The sequence below is a fragment of the Xyrauchen texanus genome, chromosome 32 (assembly GCF_025860055.1).
Source record: "Xyrauchen texanus isolate HMW12.3.18 chromosome 32, RBS_HiC_50CHRs, whole genome shotgun sequence".
NCBI lineage: Eukaryota > Metazoa > Chordata > Actinopteri > Cypriniformes > Catostomidae > Xyrauchen > Xyrauchen texanus.
In genome coordinates, this window is record NC_068307.1 from 13,950,224 (window position 1) to 13,974,691 (window position 24,468).

The window sequence follows — 24,468 nt, forward strand, 5'->3', positions numbered from 1 at the left end:
ACTTGGTGTAGAGAACATGAATTAGATCCAGTTAACTGCCCGGTGGCTTCAGTTCTGGAGTTTCTTCAAAATCGTTTCTCTGCTGGTCTCTCCCTTCCACACTTAAGGTGTACGTGGCTGCCATTTCGGCTTTCCATGCACCACTGAGTGATGGGCCTCTGGGGAGGCACCAGCTGGTCATTCGTTTTCTCCGTGGTACATGGAGGATGAGACCGACAACCAGGTCCAGGGTTCCTGCCTGGGACCTGGCGGTGGTTCTCGAAGGGTTATCCCTGGCCCCCTTCAGACCCCTTCAGTCGGCTTCGCCCAAGGACGTGACGTTCAAGATGGCTTTTCTCTTAGCTATTAACTCTCTAAAGAGGGTGGGAGATCTTCAAGCCCTGGCAGTAACACCAGCTTGCTTGGAGTTTGACCCTGGCGGAGTTAAAGCCATTCTGCACCCGAGACCTGGCTATGTGCCTAAGGTGCCTTCTAACGCGGCACGGTCTACGGTTCTGCAGGCTTTTCATCCTCCACCTCATGTGTCGGCAGAAGAAGAGAGGCTCCATTTGCTCTGCCCTGTCAGAGCTTTGGGCATTTACCTCGAGAGGTCCTCTTCTTGGAGGAGGTCGGACCAACTGTTAGTGTGTTTTGGGTCACCTAAGAAGGGGCACCCTGCCTTGAAACAAACCATTAGTAATTGGATTGTTCAGGCTATTATCTCGGCCTACAGGTGCGCAATTTGCCTTCACCCTTGGCCATAAGGGCTCATTCAACTAGAGGCATGGCGTCCTCTAGGGCTCTCTTATCGGGAGTGCCCCTCCAGGAGATCTGTGAGGCAGCCGGTTGGGCTACTCCGCACACTTTCATCACGTTTTATAGTCTGCACCTCCCTAGTACGCCTGGCGCACGTGTGCTCTCGTCCTAGTTGAGTGCCTGAGTTCAGTTTCACTCTAGGGCAGGCCTTTTTTCGGTGCGTGGCCTAGTGGGCATTCGTTCCCCAAAGAGTCGTTTTCAACGACGCAGTGCGAGTTCCCTCGGAAGGGAACGTCTCGGGTTATGACTATAATCCTTGTTCCCTGAGAAGGAACGAGACACTGCGTCGTCCTGCCACGCCCTCAATGCCTGAGAGCGGCTTGCTTCATCGCTAGGCTAATGTGTGTGTGTACCGGCATCACTTTTATGCATCCGGTTATGCCGTCACATGTTACGTCATGACGCAACACCAATCAAGATTGGAATAGTTTCATTCATAATTCAGAGGCGCACGCTAAGGAGCGTTCCCAAAGAGTCGTTTTCAACGACGCAGTGTCTCGTTCCCTTCTCAGGGAACAAGGGTTATAGTCATAACCCGAGACGTTTTATTTATAATACCGTTTTAAATATAGTTATATATTTAAATATGGTTATATATTTAAAATAAATGTTGTGATTCAGAACAGCATTGCGTTGCACAAAAGTAATGTATGTCAATTAGAGTGACAACATTACATTTAACATATTATACTAAATACAACTAGTTCACTTAAGTGGGGCATACACGGTGCAATTTTCGGCTGTCGAGAGAGCTCCCAACCGTTTTTTCCAGAGATCACATGGAAATCGCTGGTGTGGTCATGGCTCGCATCATGTCAGAGGAATTACGAGCAGAACTGAGTGGCTTACGAGACGCTCACGACCTCCTGATCATTATTAAAACTGTCTAAAAAATTTGGGAGCTGCCGGCTTGAATTCGTGAGGTGTGCGGTTCAACGAGCCGATTTGGCGATCTACCTGAAGTTGACCAATCAGCAGAAGGTGTTACAACTTACACGATCTATGAAAATTGAGTGCTCATGAAAGTTTTACACATTTGGATTTAAATGGTTGTGTTAAAACAGTTTTTCCCATTTCATTCATGACCACATCCCTGGAAAGGATTCTACAGAAATACCATGCTGTTCTCTGCTCTTCAAACAAATCATTTGCCATACGGGTTGCTCTAGAACACAATCTTTATAACTCTGATGGGAAAAAGTTGTACAATTTCCATTATGGTCTATTTTTATTCATCATACATGCATTCGTTCCAGTTCCAGGGCAACATTAAGGGGGTATAGCATATAACTGTTATAATTGTATATAAACGATAGTGGATATGTCAGAGATATTTTTCAACTCCCGAAATGCAAGTCTGGTGAAACCAAGGACTTCTAGGTTGAAAGGTCCACCTGTCAATCAACCACTATGCTAAAACAAGATTTTTAAACTGCTACGTGTGTTTTTAAAGCACATTTACATGGACAAGACTTCTTCAGCATGACTGCTATCTACATGCAAGCAGTGGCACAGATGAGAAGGACGTAGCCTACATCTAAAGTTGAATATTTGGCTACAGGTAGCCTACTCCACTAAAATAACTCTGCATTGAGCATCATGTTTGCACTTAGATTAAATCCAAGTATAACCATCAGACATGGTGTGTGAATTTTACGCACGTTCTTTTTAATCTTGTTCATTTTGAGCACTTTATTATCATGCAGTAACTGTGGTTATGATTGATGTATGCTTTTATGAAATCACACTCCCTCTCCTGAATCTGTCAAATGTCGGAAAGCATTTGTAATAATTTTCCATATATATATATATATATATATATATATATATATATATATACATTTAAATAAGCAGATGAGTTTCCAGCTAATGCAGCCCCTGGGCATGCCAGTCTTCTTTTTTTATTTCTAAATTGCAAGCTACAAGGATTTAAAGCAATGTCCTCCTCTGGCTTTCTGTCTTATAATGACCAGGTCGTTAAGTCATGCGTGTACCACTACATCTTTACAATTATCAGATAAACTGACTTGTAATGTGTGCAGGGGCTCACAACCTCCCAAGTGTCAGATCTCGCACCATGTACGCCCAGCTTAACATGAACGATCCAAATGAAACGGTCTTTTTCTCAAGTAAAATATCTGAGAAGCATGAGACATCTCTATTAGCTCTCTAATTGCTTTCTGGCTGAAACAGCTTGGATAATAAATGGGTCATGACACAAGGAGTCAAATTTTCCTTGATTCTTTGACATAGAATAGGTCATTGTACTATAAAAACATACTGTAAGTTTCAGAACTCAAAACCTCCTCCTCACTGCAAAAAGAGCATTTGTTAAAACTAAGCTACCAAAACAACTCATTCTCTACTTTCTCCACATTGTGATGTCACACTGTGGAAGACATTTGCATCTGACCGCATCCACAACAACACATCAACGCCTTATTTACCTTTAATCGGTTTCGTATTCTGCCCAACAACTGTGAGCATTGAGATGGCAAATAGAGAGAGCGGTTTAATCAAAAGCAGAGAACCAATCATAACAGTGGGCGGGTACGGTCTTAAAAGAGAAGCAGCACTAAAACCAAGTGTTTCAGACAAAGGGGCAGAATGAGAGTGGAAAATGATCATGTTTTACAAATATATTACTGGTTTTTTTTGTGCGAAAAACTCCACTTATTATATAAGTGAACCTGAAGGAACATTTTAAAATAATAAATAAAAAAAGGCATGTCATGACCCTTTAACAGAGATTTCATTTGAGATTTTCCAATGGTATGGGGAGAGTTTGGAAAAAACAATCATTCATTTTGATAACGGTGTTGGCTGAGATTATCGACAAAGTCTCTCACATTAAAGCTCCATTCTTTCCAACTCATTGTGTCTCACCTTTATTTACAGACAGATAAATGGGTACATCACTCTTAATCAGGGATTAGGCATTTTCTGGTCAGGATAGAGTGATCATTGTTGTGTGGTGTGATACAACCCTGCTTGTCCTCACAGGCAGATAGTGTGAATGTGAGTAATAGAGAGAGAGAGAGAAAGAGAGAGTCCCAGTTGTCCCTTCTTATCAGATGAGGCATCAACTTCAATTTGCAATTTTAATGAAAATCAGACACCTGCACTGCAAATGATCGCCACTCTGTAGACTTCAGAAATAAGGGAGAGAAAAGGAGGGAGAGGGGCGGGTGAAAAAGAACCCTCAGTCCCTATCAGAGGGGACAGAGGCTCTGGATGTATCTGGTTACTGTAGACCTACCAGACTAGGTTTTCAGATGATTGAGGTGGGAAAAGAAAGGGTTCCTTTCATTCAAGGCATAGGGACAGAGATCTTCTCACATACTGAAAGAGTGTAGAGATGATGTCTGCTGTTGGGGCGGCCCAAAGACCTGATTACCCCCCCGGGAAGCACACACACACATACACACACCCCTCCTCATAACGAGGTAGTCTGTGCACATAAAGGATTCTGGCCGAGGGGAGCTTTCCTTTTACAAAGTGTCCGGGCTGACACAGGCTGCTGGGGCAAGGTGAGGGAACAGCTTTTATGGGGTGTCTATGGAAGGCCAAGGGAACTGAATCAGACTCCCAACATTGGTTTTCAGTTATTTTCATGAGAGGGAAAAAGAGAGAGACAAACAGAAAGAAGAATGGAGAGAAGGAGAGTGCAGAGAGGAGGTCATCAAGATCTTATCAGTCCATTACTTGAACTCGCACACACAAAGGCAGCTACTCTTTTACAGCTTGGCCTAGATGTAGGGCCAGCTCCTGCATAGTGCATATGCTGACTGAGACAAAAGAGCTTTGGTGCAGGTGTTAGGAGATGCCACAGCCAGTGAAAAAGCTTGGTGCATAATCTTTCCATGTCTGCAGCCTCACGCTCAGATAATGGATAATGGAACTGCTGGCCCTCAAAACCTGTGGCCGCATTTTTAACCGGTCAGCCCTGCTAAAGGTGATATTTGTCTCAGGTTCTCACACACCAATCTGCCCTGGATTTCAATTTTTCCTGGACCCAATGGATAGAGCACTGGGTTCATGGGAAAAAGTAGTTTGCCTGCTATGAAACTTTTTACTAAATAGTCTTAATAATAGTGTTGCAGAACCTACTGTACTTTGAAACTGTACTGTAGCTTCCCAAGATATTCATAACTTAAAGTAGAAAGATATTCTTTTGAAATAATAGTTAGGTACACTACAACCTACTATCATTTAGTAGCTAACTACATTGAAGCTATTTAAAGGGCCGGTTTCACTAGACTTTGAGCATGCAATATTATTTCGGACACCGCAATGGACCAGGATATGATGTTCCACATGAGGGCTTCTAGTTTTAATAAGTAAAAAATGACAAATAATATTATTTTCAAAATGTAAAAATATACAGCTCTTTCCTGCAACAGACCGATAAAGATATATATTCTTTGTATTGAGCAAAGAGGTCAGTGTGTCACTTTCCAGTCTTCTATTGGTCACACTTCATTGTGTCATGCAGATTTAAAGGTCAGAGTGGACTTTAACTTTGTATCCAGCAGAATGGAAACTTTTTCACATGAGCTTGCGTAACTAGTCTCCCAAATTTGTGTGGGAGTGTGACCACACTTTTATGAAAGAAAATCTTTTTAAATGTATAAACTATTGCAGTGGCATGCAAACTTATTGTGAGAAAATGCTAAACTTATTGCGAGTTAATGCAAACTATTGCTAGGGAATGTAAAACTTATTGTGAGGGAACACAAATTATTGCAAACAATTTTAGTTAAGTCACACAAGACTGGAAAGGGGTTGTTCAAGGATTTCTAAAGACCTGGGCCTTCATCTGTACAGAGTCAGGCAGATAGTTTACAAATAGAAGTTATTCGGCACCATGGTTGCTACTATGCCCACTACTGGGCACAATATATAGTTGAGTGCCGTGAAGCTTGAGTTGCAAGAATGCTACTAGAGCCAGACAGTCCAATTTACAAGAACGTTACCAGTACAGATTGTGTCACATTGCTAGAAGCCCTGTAGATCAGTCAAGACAATGAGCAGTACAAGTTCAGCCCAGTACATTTGTTATGAAGGTGAATGGGAAAGAAGGCTGTTGATCAGGACTGTACTTTGATTGTTTGGATATAGCATGTGGCCCGACCATTGACTATTTACCTGAACTTTATTTTGGCAACTACTGGTAGCCAATAGACTGTGAATAAGAAGAAACTGGACCACACAACATGATCTAATGCTGAATTCCAACAACTGTGTTTAGTTTCTATTTATAAAGGAACTTTCCAGGTGGTCGGTGAACACCAGCAGTCATTCAGCAGTCTTGCTGTCTCTCAGCATGTCACATCACATTCATCATTAGCATCACAGAGGATGGGGAAATATGTATGCTCTACATGCTATATGCACCTGTTGCCCCTGCTCCTCGCCCTCCCTCTCTGGGGTGTTGTTACCCCTTTAGGGGGTGGCTGGGACACGTGGCACTACTCTAGAATGGTCTGCTGAAGGTCCTTGTGAATGCCACTTTGGCAGGTGCCTTGACGGATGTCCACGCAACTGGCAAATCAGACAAAGGAAATGCACACACTTGATGAGTGATTAGTGAGCCCTTATTCTACCTTATACAAAAATAATGGAGAAGCTGCTGCGCCTCCTCTTAGATCTTTCTAAAACAGTGTTCATATCAAGATATATGACCTTGGTAATTTTAACTCAAAGTTGCAATAGATCTAGTATATGTACCTGTTTTGTAATTCCAAAACATGGTCTCAGAGACCATGTTTTTGGAAGGTCTTCATGGCAGAGCTGTGTTACGCAATAATGTAAGATCTATTATTGGGATAGTTCACGTAGAAATCAACATTTTCTCACCCTTGAACTGTTCCAATCTGTATTACTTTCATTCTTCCATTGAACACAAAAGTAAATATTTGGCAGCAAGTTAGCCTCAGTCACCATTCACTTATTTCATTGTATCTTTTTTCCCATAAAATTGAAGTAAATGGTGACTGAGGCTAACATTCTGCCTAACACCTTCTTTTTGTATTCCACAGAGGAAAGAAAGTCATGCATGTTTGGAAACAACTTGAGGGTGAGAAAAAGATCTCATAATTGTAATTTTCGGGCCAAATATCCCTTTAAAAATGTTGTCAGTTACTGTTATTCATTTTGATAATTTTGGGAAAAGGTTGCTCCAGAGGGATTGTCTCAAAATTATTGCACTGTAAGTTACTTTGGATAAATAAAAAACAAACAACTTTCCTCTTCAGCATTAAAGCCAATAGCTAACAAGCTACCTTATCCATGCTACCTAAGAGTCTTGGTTTGACTAAAAAAATGCAGTGTATTAAAATAGTTAAATAGCTAATGCTTTAACACTGACTACAATTCCCCTGGTGAGTAAATGAATGCACAGCAGTAACTTTATATCCTTTGTCATGTGACCTGGACCACATACTGCACCTCCAGTATATAAGCTCCCTGTACACCACTTACTGTGATGAAACCAAGGCTATTCAAGGTTTATCTTAGCATATAACCAAATTCTTAAACCAAAATCCTCAACTTCTTTTAAAATAAGAAACAATGATTCTCCCCAGGGGGCAGCAGGTGGGTGTTAAGTGGGGCACTAACCCAGAAGTTGTTTGTGAAAGAACAGCAGGAAAGAAGCACAAAGAGAGTTCGCTCAGTGTGGGCCTCAGAAACATCTGGAAAAGACCTACAGGTTGCCACCGCAACTGCACGCAGAGGGAAGACTTTGAAGGGGTGGAGGTGGGTGGTGGGGGGGATTAATGGCTTCTATCTGTAGTTTGGATTATGTGGGTCTGTGAGCATACACTGGGCTCTAAGGGGTCACTAAAAGTTTAGCAGGCACAAGGGCTCAAATCCCCAGGTCAGATAGGGACCTGGTTAGGGATTCCATGCATGAACTCACTGTATGTGTGTGTTTTGGGTATTGTTCCACTCTTGCTATGCTGATGGAAGCAGAAACGAGAATCACAGGTGTCTACTGCACTTCCTGTTTCCCAGATCTGCCCCCTGCACACCCTGAGACCATTGTGAATGGGGGCCAACTCTCTCCACTGTTCTTTTTTTCCTCGTTTCTCAAAATTTTACTCACACTGTTAATCTTCCTGGCTAGCACTTCTGGGGAATAAAAACAGTGTTTAGAAGGGTTTTGGGCACTAGACAGCTGATCTGGGGTGGGTTTCCTGTAGGGTGGCGTGGTATGCCGGTACTAACGAAATATTGCAATACCAAAACATTTTTAATGGTACGATATCATCTTGTTGTTAATTTTGGTACCATATTAAAGTATGCTGCCATTAGCAAAATGTAAGGTAGTACGAGAATTTTGAGATAAAATCAAAGACCTTTGAAAATAGTAATAAAAAAAAGCCTCTATATAGTCAAGTGTGATCATTAAACAGCAGAAGGATGTCATTTATTTAAATAATATACATTCACATACACTGCACGCCACAATATGAATAAAAGGCATCTCTCTGCCCTGTCATCTCCTTCACACACACACACACACACACACACAGGCACGTATATGAACACACACACAAATGTAACACACACTACTAATGCTTGATTTTCATGCAGTGTGTCCAATAGTATCCATCTGCAGGGCCACAGATCAGTCTGTTGAGTGTATAAATGGCTGTGAACTCTCAAATGAACTCTTTCTTCGTTGCAGCTCAGAGATTTTTGCCCGTGAGTCACGGGAAGCTTGATATAATGAGCCCTTCACAAATAGGAAGAACTTAAAAGATCTTTCAAAATAAATGTCCCACTGAAATTTGATTTTTATCAACTCGATGTGTGATATTAAAGTAATTACGACAAAAAAAATAATACTACTATATAAAAGTGTCATATTGAAATCAGTAATACTCATAGTGACAATAATATCATATTAAATGGTTATATTATTAGTATTGTTATCTGTAAGCAATATCACATAAGCAAGTGTACTGAATATATATATATATATATATATATATATATATATATATATATATATATATATATATATATATATATATTTGATTAAAGCTGTACAGTGTGTATTTGATTAAACACTATTTGATCATAACATTTAATTAAAATATTAAACATGGAATTCAGAAAAATGTAACCAGAAAAGGCATAATTTGTATCTATAAGATTTATGCAGTTCTTTAGACAAGTAATTTACAGTGTAATTTCATGAAAAATCAGAAAAAAAAAAGCTGTTTAATGCATGAAAGCTGCTGAAGACGTGAAAGCTGCTGAAGGCATGAAAGCTGCGTGCACTATGTAAATGCAATTAAAAAAAAAATAGCTGCAATAGTGGGCTTTCCCTTTACATCAGACTTCGGGGATCCTCCAACGCATTCAGGGCTGGACTGTGAAGATAAATCGGCCCGGTATTTTACATGGCAACCGGCCCAAAACTTGTTGAGTAGGGGTTCGCTGTCCTTTTCTGCATATCTCGGCACCATTTTGTTGTCCGTTATGCATAACGCGGCGGCTCATTTTAGATTATCGCGGCCCATTCGGCACATTTCACAGCCAACCCACCAGCTCGCTCGGTTCTCCCGATGCCCAGTCCGCCCATGATCGGCCCCAAAGTGTGTCGGCCCACCGGGAAAAAGGCCCAGTATGCCAGATTACCAGTCCAGCCCTGAATGCATTTGAGCACATACTGTACAGTACACACATGCACACTCTTCAAAAACCTATAATAACTTCACTTACAGTATGCATTATCATGGACACATAAGCCGTGTCTCCGACGTGTGTGTTCAAACGCTTTCTCTTAATAGCCTTTAATCCCTTAAACGGCTGTATTCACATCTATGTGACGTTTCAGAATTTCTACAAAACCCTGGAATAAGCAGTTTTCTTATGTGCATAGAAACATGATCAAAGGTCCTGTCCCAATTACAGGGGTGGAAAGAGTACTGATTTTATTTACTTAAGTACAAGTACCTCTACTGAAGAAATAATTCACTTGATTAGAAGTACTAACACATATTATGACTCAAGTAAGAGTAAATAAGTAGTTTGTCTCAAGTAATTATGTTACAAGTTACTTTATGAAAATTATATTATATATAGTATGTACGTTTCCATTTTTAGAACACAAACACATTTTTGAAACTTATGATTCCTTTCACCAAGGATGCATTAAATTGAAAATACTGTCAAAATAATTTAATTGCCAATATTGTTATGGTTTTAAATAATTGTTTTAAGTGATATTTATTCCATTTTTGTGTTACTCTTAATGGCAAACATTTACCTATTCATTAAAAAAGCATTCTAAAGTGCTAATTTGGTACTCAAGAAATGTGTCTTATTATTAGAACAATTGAAATGGGTTGAGCTACCATGCGGAAATCAAGTAACACATTTCTCCTGAAATTCTATTTTCTCATAAAGTCTATTGTTTTAGAGAGATGAAGGCTATTCCATGCATTACTGTTTTGAAAAAAGAATCTCTAACCAGGATAGAGAGGAAAGTGGATGGCCAGATGCACAACAAAAAGTAAATCACAGACTCTAGTTTGAGAAACAGACTCCTCACAGGTCCTAAACTAGCAGCTTCGGCATTGCTGCAAGAGGATTCTTGGACAAACTGAAAATGTTAAGAATGCAACATTTATTTAAATAGAAATAGCCAATTGTAACATTCTTAATGTCTCTAAATCTTCTCTAAACTACATAATGTGCATTGTGACTGAAACATTCCTATTTCAGGCTTATTCTCATTCAAGTAAGTCCAAGTATTTTGGCTATTAATATTCTGAACAATACTAATGTAATGCAATATCATAGTTGAGGAAATATACCCTCTATTATACTGCAGTAATTATCCAGATATGGAATGAGATCATTAAGCAAACAGTTATCAACTCCTACATGCCAACTAAATAAAAAAGGCAAAAATAAACATTTCACACAGTGTTTAGTGAGAGATATGATTAATTCAAACACTAAAAGTGGTGGTTCTGCATATGTATTATTGTATTACAGTTGTTGAAATAATAAAGTCTTAATTAACATTGTGGTTATTTAACATATTGAGATATTGCATTTGAATACATTATGTTTTGTGCTTTCTCATACATTCTTTATATAACATCCATCCCTTGCTCACTTTTGGCCTGTAGCAGGTGATGCTTTTCAGACAGATAAACAGCAGCACTGGGCAGGGAAGTACAGTACAGCACCATGAGTGAGAGTGTTTCCCACTAGGACAGTTTATTTTGAACAAGAGGGGCGAACGGTTATGGAATTTAACGTGGGAGTACAATGCTGAACTGATGCAGATAGATAAAAGCAGAGAACTATGGTGCAAGGAACCGGATGGCGGGAAATTAAATTATGTATGTAATTGTAACTATATCAGATATTATTAATAAAACACAGGAACTCATTGCCTGGGCTTTTTTTGCCCCCATATTTTGAATTTCGAGTCCCCGTTAATTTCTGACACAATTGGCATTGTATCTTTCTAAGGTATATTAAATGTTTGTTTTAGACATATAGATACAAGTAAGCAAGTATCCCCACATAAACGTCAAACTACACTGTGTTATTGACACACTCAGGGCCGTAGCAAGTGGGGTGAAATGTGGTTAATTCCCAAATGTCCAGGGGCGCCCACAACAAATTCAGAACTGTATTTTTTTATATGTATTGGAGTAATATACAGTCAGGGGGTCCAGAATTCCTTGCTAAAAACAAGTGAAGTTTGATCAGTGGTTAAACGTGTTCAGATGGTTCCCTCGTATCTGACTGAACAGCTCCTTTCCAAAAAAGATTGAAATGTGCAGTGAAATGTGTCACCATATTACAGTTCTTGTATAGTGACAGGGCAGAAAGTCTTGGAGAAGCTATAGAAGAGAGGACACCGGCAGCAGTTTATGAGAGCTGCTGTGCTTCATTGTAGCGAAGCTGAATACTTCATTTTTAAAGAACTCTAGTAAAAGTAAAAGTACTATTATTTATTTATACTTAAAAAAGTTGAAAAATGTGAAATATTTAATCAAGTACTGTAATGAGAGTAGTTGTAATTCATTACATTCCACACTTGATTTGGGCTTTTGGTCTCGTGGCCTTCGTTGGCTAGTGCCCCCTTTGCACCTTCAATGCACCCTTCGGCTGAGCCGAAGGACTATTACCCAACAGTCCCCACTGCTGATCCTTTCGACCAATCACAGCGGACTGGAGTTTCCTAGCTGGAGGAAAAAACATAGCGGACGTGGCGATGTCAATTACGGATTAAAATTGATTTGATTAATAATTTTTGACTGATTGTCAATGGGGGATCACTACCTTATCATGTGAAACACTTTTAAGTCTGATGTGTAGAACTGGTTCAAAACCAGTTATTTAATTTTCCAGAGATATGGATTTACTCCTATTCAATTTATTGTATAGTTTTTCTTGGGGAAGTTTTATGTTCATAAAAGTAAGTAATCTAACATTAAACCTTTGCTATTGTTGTTTCAAAGAGGATTTTAGAATTATTGTGAGTCTCTAAAATATTAAGACAGGAGAGAATAATGTTACGTCCCTGGACATATTTAAAGTGTATTTTTATTTGTGATCATTTGTTTGTATATTTTCATTGGGGAGGTGTTACGTAATACTACATATTCAATGTGGTTCAACATTACATCTGCTTTGGTTGTGTATTTTGGGGTGGGAATGTTTAGTTTTGCATGTCTGTTTCTTCTCCCTCACACTCTAATCACTACCAGGTGAGAGCACTATTGAGGAGTTCTCTTGATTGGTCTGGCTGTGAGCTGATGGAGGATAAAAGCTGCTGGAAAGCTTCATTCCTCGTCTCCCCTCTTCTGGCTCAGATGTGTTGTAATGCGCTCGTGTGAATTTGTTGTGTTTATTGCTTGAGATTTCATTAGTTCCTATTTATTTGCTACTCGTGCTACTGTCACGTCTAAAGGTGTTGTCCTAGGTGTTAAAAGGTGTTGTCCTTTTAGGTGTTGGACTGATTACTTTAGGAGCATTTGTAGGGAGGTGGGTGTCATTTTGTTTCAATATCTGTTTTCTCTTGTTTTGGGGTAGAAAGTGTGTTAGAGTATGTTTATGTTGTTTATTTACATTTACTTTTCTAGGGAAGTGTAACAAAGTTCAATGGAAATTGAGGAGGCGAGAACCGGACGAAGAATCAAAGTTATGTTTAATTAAACAAAAAGAAACAAACATAAACACATGCAGGGCAGCTGCCCATAACTATCTCTCTCTCTAACTGCCGCCTCCGGTCGCCTTTATCCCTCTCGAGGGCTTGATTAGCCTGATTAGGGGTCGGGTGTGCAGCATCACGACCCAGCCACGCTCTCCTCCCTGCCACAATCCTCCCTCCTTTCCTTCAGGCTGGGAGCCCCCTGTATGACATATACCCCCACCCCCCCCAAGCAGTTCTCCAGCCCCTGGTGGACAGAACGCCCCAGTGCCTTTTCAGTGGACGGTAGGGGTCTCCCCCGCCCCTGGCAGCGGTTCTCCTGCTCCAGGCGGTCAGCCAGGAGCCCCTCCCTGCTCGCAGTTGGCAGTCCTCTCTTGCCGCATTGTAGCGGCCGCTAGGGGTCTCCTCTGCCCCTGGCAGTGACCCTGACCGCTCCATCCGTTTGGCTAGGAGCCCCTTCTCCTAGGATGGTCGCGGCTGCTCCATTGGGGTGGATGGTAGTGGCGAGGACTCTACTTCGATGCATCCCTCCTCCTTCCTGGATTTTGGCACCAGTTTAGCAAAGTTCAATGGAAACAGAGGAGGCGAGAACTGGACAAAGAATTAAAGTACTGTTTAATTAAACAAAAAGACACAAACAGAAACACATGCAGGGCAGCTGCCCGTAACTCACTGTCTCTCGAACTGCCGCCTCCGGTCGCCTGTATCCCTCTCGAGGGCTTGATTAGCCTGATTGGGGCCGGGTGTGCAGCATCACAACCCGGCCCCACCCTCCTCCCTGCCACAAGAAGTTAGTTGACTCCCCCTTTAATTTGTTAAATTTTTTGTTTATTTTGATCTTTGCACCCTCGTCAAGCCTTTTTGCCTACTTTCTCATAGAATATTAAATAAATGCCTTATTTTGATTTCCAAAAATTGGCTATTTTTGAGTGCTGGGATGGAAGAGGGGAACCAAAACTTTTTTGTTACTCCTCCCTAGACTCATAACAATTTAATGTATATAGCTGTAGCTTGTAAGATTGCTTATAATGTATTTATTTATATGGCAACATTCAGTCTAACAGTGATATTTATACCTGAAGACATGTAACTGTGTGTATTTTATAAATATTTGTGTGAATATACGGTGGTATGTTCTTTCTATACATTTTACGGTGTTCTAAGCACCTGCCTGTAACAATCCATGTGTCTGAATCATATTTATTTATTCTCTTAAGATTTAAAATGATGGGTTTTTGTTGTAGTTATATGCTCTTTGTTTTTCAGAGGTTCTTGTTTAAATTATGTAATGCTTTATTGAAATTTAATAAAAAGAAAACATTCAGTGGTGAGTTTAAGTGTTTCTTTACCCTATCAGTGCCATGACTTTTTCAAATAAAACTGCATGTATATAAAAACATAACGTAAATGTAAACATAACATAATGTAAAAAAATGCATCCACTGAATTCTGTCCCAAATGTACACTTATATCACTCATGCACTCTTGTGGACTTGCTGACTAGCTCCCCATCGGTCTGCACTCGCTTACGTCACCAAAGTCTACACTCGGAGGAAGGGCGGAGGGTGCCATCTGGGACAAGGCCAAAGTCTTAATGGAATGAAAGAAATAAAATATGAAATAAAATATGTACAAGCCTCAGTGAGGCCAAATGATGTCCACACAGAAAACTAACAAGGAACTAGTCTTCAAACCACAGGTGGAGAGTTGTAGTTCCAACCACACAACTTTGTGATGCCGTTTGCGAATATACATGGGAACTACGGTTTTGAAAAAACACCATATCGTTGAACAATGTTGATAACCCTTTCCCTCTACCCTCTCCCTCCCCTCGTCTCTCCCCAGGTTCCCAGGAGGCAGGGTGGACCTTCGGCTGGTGGAATGGCTGGCGTCTCCCCTACAGAGATGGGGGGAGTAGGCCAGTCCGGATGATGTTTATTTTTTCCAAAATATTAAAAAAGTTTTCCCAATGCATTTGATGCAAAATAGAAGTGACAGATTTGAATCTTTAATCTTGACAGATTCAAATTAGCAACACCATCAGCTGCTCTTAGCAGGTATGCATTCCCAACTCAATTTGACTCTATTCAGATCTCTATTAATATGTGGCATCCACAACGTCCGAGGCTTTGGTTCACAAGAGCAATTTGTCACCACCTTGCAGAAAGTGATCCCCGGGGGGCTTGAGCTAATAGGGACGGGTCAATTTAATTGTGAAATGAGTGTTTCATCCACAGCTTGCAGGAATTTGAAACCCCTAAGGTGGGGCAGACGGGCCTCTGAGAGAGGTGGATCTTGGCAGGACACTGAAGGCAAATACAGTCAGCTATTTTTTTTTCACCAGAGAGGAGAGGGAGGGTAGGGAAGAGCCGTTGGGTAGACTGGTTTTAACAGGCCTTAAATTGCTTCTGATATCATCTGAAAGAAAGACAAGTGAAAAATAAGGATAAAGAAAAGAGGGCCAGTTAAAAGTGGAAAGCAATTATGCAAAATGAGGTAGATTATTTATGTATTTATTATTGTTTTGCAAACATTTCTGTCTGAAAGTTTGGTGGTTTTGCTTTACCCAAACCTTAACCAAAAAAACAATTGTATTTTCATAAATTAACATTAACCAAGATATCTAAATGCTGTAAAAAAAATATATATATAAAAATGTTGTATTTTGTTAGTTCTTGGTACCTTACACTGAATTTTTTTTAAGTGTGGTTTACTTAAAAAAAAAAAAAAAACCTAGGAAACTATTCCCATGCAGAAATTGCTAGAACATTGAACAGATCATATTGTCAAATAAAGTGTTGCACACAATTCTTGGTGGCTTTTATTAAAAATTCTCAAGTAAAATGTACTTGTAATACTCTTTTTCAAGCAATATAGCACTGAATTAAGCCATGCTTTTAAAAGTGTACTAACATTTCAATGCTTTTTTTGTACATAAATATGTACAAGCCTCAGTGAGGTCAAATGATGTCCACACAGAAAACTAACAAGGAACTAGTCTTCAAACCACAGGTGGAGAGTTGTAGTTCCAACCACACAACTTTGTGATGCCGTTTGCGAACAATAACTCACGTATTCATCAAATCATTTAAAACATGGTATTAGGCATTCATACACATTTTGTGCAGTCAAATCTCTGTCACCCCCTCTTGCCACCCACCACACACAACACTTTACATATACACTCCACCTCCCTACCCCATACTGTATTTGTATGGTGTGCACTCAAATTCACACTCTCTCATTTATTCTGCTTCCTCATAGTACTTTAACCTCAGAATATTTCATCCTGAGGTAGCTAAGCTAGAGCTAACACTCCATATTCACTCTCACTCACACTTTAACTCTTTATCTTTAACATTTTCTAGCAACCTAATATTCAAGGTCAAGATGGCCCATTTGTCTCATCCTGAGGAGGCTATCTTACCCCAAGGGTAACATTTTTAACTTTACACTTCAGAATAAAAATGACGTATTAACAAAGTTAATTATTCTGCCATTAAGTCCCCTGTGAACAAATATGCATACAAACTTTTCATATTTTACATAATATAAAGCCCCAGTTCACAATTTTCAAATATTAGGAAATTAGATCAATTTACCTAAAAACTGTTCTGATGGGATTACTCTCACAAATACTATTTCAACATGAAGTCATGCACATGCAATTTAGAAGGTGGGGGGGGGGGCATCTTAACCCATCTTAACCCATCTTACCCTACCTTTAACAAATGATATACAGTAAGGCTCAGTAAGAAATAATTGCTCTTGGAAAAAGTGGTTCTACACACTGTGAAAGCAAAAGAGGGGTCCCATAACTATGAAACATAAGGGAGGGCAAAGTCCTGCCAAAAGCATACAAACATTTTGATTCAATCCCCGACAAAGACTACAGTGCTTTAGAGACAGCTATGTAGCCTTAAAGTTTCCCTTCCCTGTTAAAGCAATTTTCTGAGTGAAACTTTGCAAGACTTGTGGCCCTCTACACTGTCTTTCTACTTGAAGAAAGAAGAAGAAGAAGAAGAAGAAGAAGAAGAAAAAGAAGAATGTAGAGGCCAAAACAAACAACCTCCCATGACAGTAGGAAAGACAGCTTAGCAAGCATAAAGGCTAATGGCCTCAAGCTGACTTTCCTCTGGGGAACACATCTATGATCCCCCTCCAGCCCTGTCACATTCTTAACACTTAAACACAAGAGGGCTGTGAACAGTTTCTCTGATCTGGAAACAGAGTTAAAAATACAGACTCAATCCCAGCAAAGCTGCTTTATAGTGCAAAAAATACAAAAAAAAAACTTTATGATAAATGTGGTTCCAAACAACTTGACAAAATGGGTCACATTTATTAAAGCCCATAGTATCATCAATGACACCTTGGAATATCTATTATCAAACTTTGTGCCTATGACTGAATGAAGTGACTTGAGAGTACACTTTGGACATTTTAAATGCAGAAACATGTAGTCAAGAAAATACAGTGTAGCGACATCAGCAAAGGTTTTGAGAAATGGCTAAAAATAAGCATTAAAGGCAAAGTGTTAATTTTTAGCTGTTAAAATATTTTCTCCTGTCCCAGCTTAACCCTTAAATGTATGGGAATTTCACCAAACACATATACATATTTGGGTCTTTAGAGACCTGGCACGTATATCTATCACAAATGAACCTACAAAATGCCCCGATAGTGTAAATTGTTCAAAATATTAAGACAATTTGAAAATAATAGAATAACATATATTCTGAAATGTTTTGATGTTTTATTTTTCATATATCAAAGAGATAATGCAACAAATGTGGACAAATCTAGAACAAGATTCATTACTTTCATACTGAATGTTCATGAAACGCAACTGTCTGTCAAACACATAGTGAGTTACAAATAACATAAAATACAGTAAGTTACACATACTGTAAGTATTTTCTCAGGCACTTATTGAGTCTAAATAGATGCACAACTTACATCATTTCAGTAGTACACCCAAATGGCAGTAGTCATATCATACTGTCCATACTGTTGTGTTGTATTAGCTATAGTTTACTTCCTTGTTGTTTCTTCATCAAAGAGCAATGTCAAAGTTCGGCCCTGTTTCGCATCCAAAAAGTCCCGGTTCTCTCTATGGCCAGTCCACACCTGAATATTGTACTCATTTCTCTTACAAAGAAATAATCAAAGAAATAAATATCCTGTGATAATAAACTTATATAGATATGAAATAATCACTCAAATATTATTTATGCAAGTGCAAAAAAAAGAAACAATTGACACTATTACATACCTAGGGTCTCTAATGACCCTATACACTTTTGGGAATTCATTATAAATTATGATTAAATTATATATATATATATATATATATATATATATATATATATATATATATATAATCATTATTATGATTATTTCTTCTACACTTTTTATGAGAGAAAGATTGAGAAATTCTTAAGATGTGTGGGCACAACTCCCAAAAATGGATGAAGGTCCTAGGTCACAATGGACTCGAGGTATGCGTTTTAGGGTTAATATGCAGAGACATAAATAAGTAAGTGTGACGTTCGGTAAAAGACAGGACGGACACACACGTCAACTTAAGGGGTAAGTTTTAATTCTTTTAGTTCTTTCAACATATAACAAGACAGTCTTCCTTCGTCCCCCAAGCTCCGTCGCTCCTGCCCTCTTATGCCGCTCTCCTCACGTTACTGAAATTAGACACAGGTGTTAGTTATCATTTAGCTCAGGTGTGAGCGCCCTTACCGCTTTTCTCTCCCGGACGGGCGCTTGACCACGCCCCCGCTGCCACAGTAAGCTATTGGTACATAGTTTGATTCCTCTTAGAGTGTAAACACTGCTGGAATCAAACATTGTAATGTTTATTTGAGCATCTCAACCCTTCATAACAAAAATTCATTACAAATTTGGTGACACTAGTGATGTAAAAATTACACATTTAATTTTGTGCTATTTTCACAATAATGGTTTAGGTTTGATAGCCAAATAATTTACTAAAAATGTTTTAGAGGCAAGCGTAGGCTACGCATGTTAGGATTAACATTACAAGCTATGTTGTTAGTACAGAAGTATGTTTGCAACTTGTTAAGCTAATTTAGCAAAAACATAATGTTTAATGATACAGTAATAGTGCACAAAACCGACAATTTAAAATAAACCACATCATTTGTATTACCTCATTACAGTAATAGTCAATGATGTGGAGAAAAGAACACACCCACTAAAGTAAACAAACAACCAGCCATGTCAGAACATAAAAGGGTTTCTAGATACAAAAATACAATACATAAACAAAAAAATAAGTCCTACAAACTTTGCATCAAGGTTATAAATAACCAACATTTCCAGCTTGTTAACAAACTTTTGATGAAGACTGTCATTGTGTTTCATTAGCCAAGATGTTGATGAAAATGAACTGCAACACAAAGTGACTGGCATCCTGGACAGATGACTGGCACTGAATACTTTGTTCTTACTGTTGTAACATGAAAAATGCCAATTTAAGTGGAAGAGGAGAAGGTAGACAGGGGGGAAGGGTCCCTCATTCATTAAAGGCAGAGAGAGAATGATGCATAGAGAGAGACATATGGAGGGTATGAGAGAGAGAAAGAGCGATCAAATGATATTTGGCTTTGGGCATTAGGAAGTATCATATGTGACACCTCCATGTGAGAAGGTTACACCAGATCAGCGTAGGACCTGTGTATAATACGCTCACAGGACACATGAATAGCTGACTAGTGGACTTTACCATAGTCCTCTCCTCTATCTCTCTTCTGACTCTCTCTTTTATACACAAGTACAGTCATTCAATCTATCAATACAGTGGCCTTTAAGTGTTTAGGATGCTAATCAAAGGGTCCACCCAAACAAAGCTTCTTAGACACCAATCCATTCAATTTATGGGTCTGGGGCTTGGAAGACCTAGTCTTATTGTCCATGTATACATTGACAGACAGACAGACACACGGATGGATGGATGGATGGATGGATGGATGGATGGATGGATGGATGGATAGATAGAATGTTTTTAATAGTGGTTCAGTGGTGTACCTATTTTTAATTATTCTTAGGTTTAGATCCTGTCACAAACACACACACACTTAGTCTTATTCTGTATTACACATGCACTGGACAGCTTGATTGACAATTTTATTTTGAATAATTCATCTGAGTGAGTGAAGGTCAGACTATGATCTGGCTTGTGCCACCCAAGACTTAGAGCAGAGGTGACACAGTCATCAAATATTTATTTACCCTGTGTACTCCCAATAGACTCTCAAAATACACACACACACACACACACACACACACACTAACCCACCACGTGTCCCGCAAACACTTTCTGACCACCCAAGATTTGCAGGAACTAACCAATAAATTCCTTAAACTGCTGACCTTAATGACTTAAACCATGGTTCAAAGTTGCCCTATATTGTACTGATTTAGGACAGAAACCTAGTATGGATATTAGAATTAGGGAAACAGAGAAGCTGATCTTAGGTCTGTAGAAAATGTACAAAAACTTTTAACAGTTTCACATTTTTGTGTGCATACTAATGCTTGGTATGTGCAATATGAGCTTGTGTCATCTTGCTGCATCATGTATTTTCTGACTTTCAGTTGCACATTACTCATACACATAGGTGCAGAGGGTGTGGACACACTGTGGGCGGCAAACGCCTCCAATAAGCTAGTTTATGGAGGGAATATTTAGCAACTTTAGTGGAGCATATTTAGCAGCTTTAGCTTTAGTTAAGTATATCCCTTACAAAAACGTAACATGGTAATCACAGCTTTTGACAAATTATTATAGCTGCCTCAGTTATTGTTCCTACAACAAAACTGGTCTGGTTAGTTGACATAAGGCAGTGATTCCCAACCAGGGAAGAATTACATTTTGCTTTGTTGTACCTATCACAGTTTTTCTCAATCGCTTTGGCTCAATTTTTTAAATGAGATTCAAGTTCAAATTTCTGAACAATTCGTTTCTTGTTCACACCAGATTTGAATTTCTTATTCATTTATGCAAATTGGATGTGTTTTGGCACGTGTGCAAAAGAGTAAGTACAATTGTCTACAATTTGCACTATAACTAAAAGCACATGGCTTGCCGATCAAAACTGATGAGTTGATTTTCATTGAAATTACCATACTCTTCACAACATTCTTTCATCGTGTGAGCCATCACATGCAAAATTATCCATTCAGTTATCAAAATCTGTCAGACATACATGGATATTCCATAAACATCTATGACATGGAAAGTTTGTGATGTCTGCTAAATCTCTGGCAAGACCAACAAGAGCGACAGGAAGTCCACCAAGAAGATGGGATCTCGAAGTATTACATACTGTGAGGAGGTACAATTTTTGTTTTTTTACAGAACTACCGTGGTTTTTTCAGTGTTGCTTTTCTTTTTCTTTTTTTTTTTTTTTGGCAAACATGTTTTGTAAAAATGGACATGCAGATGTGAATTTTCTGTTTACATGTAACACATTGCTACACAAATACATTTACTGTATACATACAAATGTGTATATCTACAGTATTATACAGTACTGTACAGTATTGACCTTTCCCAGTAAACTTTTACCTACTGTTGAAATTGGTATCTATACACAATATATATACACAATAGCATTCAGCTAGACAAAACTGACAGTCTTGTATAGTACAGTCAGTGTCTTAAAAAAGTAGAACAAAAATTGTATTTGTATATAACAAACATTTCCAGGGTTGGCTGCAATGGTGAAAAAATATCTAAACATTTTGACCAGTACGGCTCACACGATAACAAAAAAGTTTTCATTTTGGTGGCATTGGCCAATTTGCTGACAAAATATCTAGGTTTTACATTTTGCAGACAGTTGTGACAATTGCACTTACAGTATAGAACATTTTCTGTTTCAAGACTGTTTAAAAAAATGAGCCAAAGCGATTGAGAAAAACTGTAAAAACAATATATGACTTAACATAAAAATAATAGGATCAAGGATGAGTAAAAGATTGGTTTTCCAATGAATCCGATCTTCATTTAAACGATCCTGATATCGATTTGTAAAATCAGCTGATCGATCTTTTAATCTATGTGTAATTCAGCACAGATATCCTTTTTCTGCATATTGAGAGTTTCTCTTGTTTTGTTTACTGTGTGTTCAAAGACGAGATCCACAGAGTCCATTCATGAAATACTCTTTTAGAACACTTTCTGTTCTTTACTGTCTGTTGTCGATCAAAAACGACAACAAAAAGAATCATTTATTTTAAAAAGAACCCTGCCACTTCACTCTTTTTAATAGGTGCCCAACCAAAACACTTTATAGATGCTCGCTGAACTGCTGGTACCTACATTGTTGTGCAAAACATTTTGGCCCCTTACAGGTAAAGTGAATAACGTTGATAATCTCTTAACAAGGCCACATGTCAAGTGGTGGTGGTGTAGTGGCTAAAGCACAGGGCTGTTAATCAGAAGGTTGCTGGTTCAAACCCCACAGCCACCACCATTGTGTCCTTGAGCAAGGCACTTAACTCCAGGTTGCTCCGGGGGGATTGTCCCTGTAATAAGTGCACTGTAAGTCGCTTTGGATAAAAGCGTCTGCCAAATGCATAAATGTAAATGTCAAGGTCTGGGTTGATTAGATTGTAAGTGAACAATCAGTTTTTGTAGTCAATGTGTTGAATGCAGGAGAAATGGGCAAGAGTAAAGACCTGAGTGACTTTGACAATGGCTCAATTTTTATGGCCAGATGACTGGCTCTGAGCGTCTCTGAAACAGCAAGACTTGCGGCATGCTCCCGGTCAGCAGTGATGAGTTCCTACCAACAGTGGTCTGAGATGGGACAAACCACAAACTGGGATTTGGAAGTCCAAGGGTCATCAATCCTTGAGGGCAACGAAGGCTTACCTGTCTGGTCCGAACCAACATAGGGTCTAATGTGGCACAAGTCACAGAAAACTTGATGGTTACGGGAGGAATGTGTCACAAAAATCAGTGCATCGCACCCTGCTGTGTATGGGGTTGCATAACTGCAGACCGGTCAGCGTGCCCATGATGACAATGCAACTGGACATTGGAGCAGTGGAAGAAGGTCACCTGGTCCGATTTCTTTTACATCATGCGGACGGTCGTGTATGTGTACACCGTTTACTTGGGAAAGTTATGGCACCAGGATGCACTGTGGTAAGATGACAAGCCGGTGGAGGGAGTGTGATGCTTTGGGCAATGTTCTGCTGGGAAACCCTAGGTCCGGCCATTCATGTGGACATCAATTTGACACGTGCCACTTACCTAAACATTGTTGCAGACCACGTACACCCTTTCAGCAGGATAATATATATATATATATATATGCAATATAATATATGCTATTTCAATCATATTTATTGATGGAATACATGGAATCTGTAAATTTTTAAAAGCTAAAATGTGATCAAAATGATAAAAAAAAAAAAAAAAACTATAATAAAATGTGTAAAATGTATTTTTCATAATGAAAAAATTAGAAAAATTATTCATATGTTCTTTTATATGAAATTGCCATTGGTAAATATCTTTGAAGGGGTTGAGCCTTACTGATGTGTTGTGGGGGTACTTACAGCAAACATTTTGGGAAACACTTTTATAAGGCACCAAATGAATGACTGAATGAATAAATAAATCTGAAAAGTTTATTAAATTTTTTTGAACGAGATCCCATATTAATTCAGTTTTTACAGTTGTAAATATATGGTCACATGACGATTGTTTCATAGCATTTTATATAGCGTTATTTCTTTTAGCAAGAAAAGGCCAAACCTTTTTCTTTTTTATGAAAATATGTATACAAGAATACATTTTAAATGACTTTTTGAAAAAAAAAATGTTTTACATCTTTATTGCGGTAAACATTTACTGTATATTGTCTTTTCTTCCACTGTAGATAATGTATAATAAGATAGACCTGTATTTACCCCCATTTCAAATAACTGAGCACAGATTTTCTTCTGCAGCATTTATCTTAAAAAAATGCTTAACTGCATGTGTTTGGAGAGAGAGAGAGATTGAGAATGGTTGTTAGAGGGAGTTCAAGTGTGTATTTTAGTGTCTTCGTTAAGGGGAACAGGGAGAGAGAAAAATGTACAATAAGCTTTTGATGTGTCTGCCATGTTTATTTGCTTAACACTGAGATTTGGGGCCTTACTAATCTATGTTTACAAACACAAACAAGCACTCATGGCCAGGAATAAACACAGAGGACACTGATCGTTATGGCTGTGCATGTGTGTTTGTGCATGCGTGTGTGAGTGTGTGTAAGCTGCACTCTTCAGAGGGCAGTGAGTACGGGGCTCTCTGATGAGCAGCACATGTTTGATTGCGCCGTGCACCTTGAGTCCGGATGTGTTTACCCTTCCAGAGATCGTTGGATAGCAGTGAGGAAGTGGGGTCTGGGTCAAAAAGAAAATAGAGAGAGAGATGAATCTGAGCCATGTGT

At 39.0% G+C, this 24,468-nt stretch overlaps 1 protein-coding gene across 1 annotated transcript in view; it reads left to right on the forward strand.

The window, feature by feature from the left end:
* The first annotated feature begins 7,368 nt into the window (after positions 1-7,368).
* Positions 7,369-24,468, forward strand: part of LOC127625767 (S-adenosylmethionine mitochondrial carrier protein-like) — a 78,111-nt gene continuing 61,011 nt past the window's right edge. The window contains exon 1 of the mRNA XM_052101125.1: positions 7,369-7,554. Coding sequence (XP_051957085.1) covers positions 7,369-7,554 — 186 coding nt within the window. The remainder of the gene's footprint in view (positions 7,555-24,468) is intronic.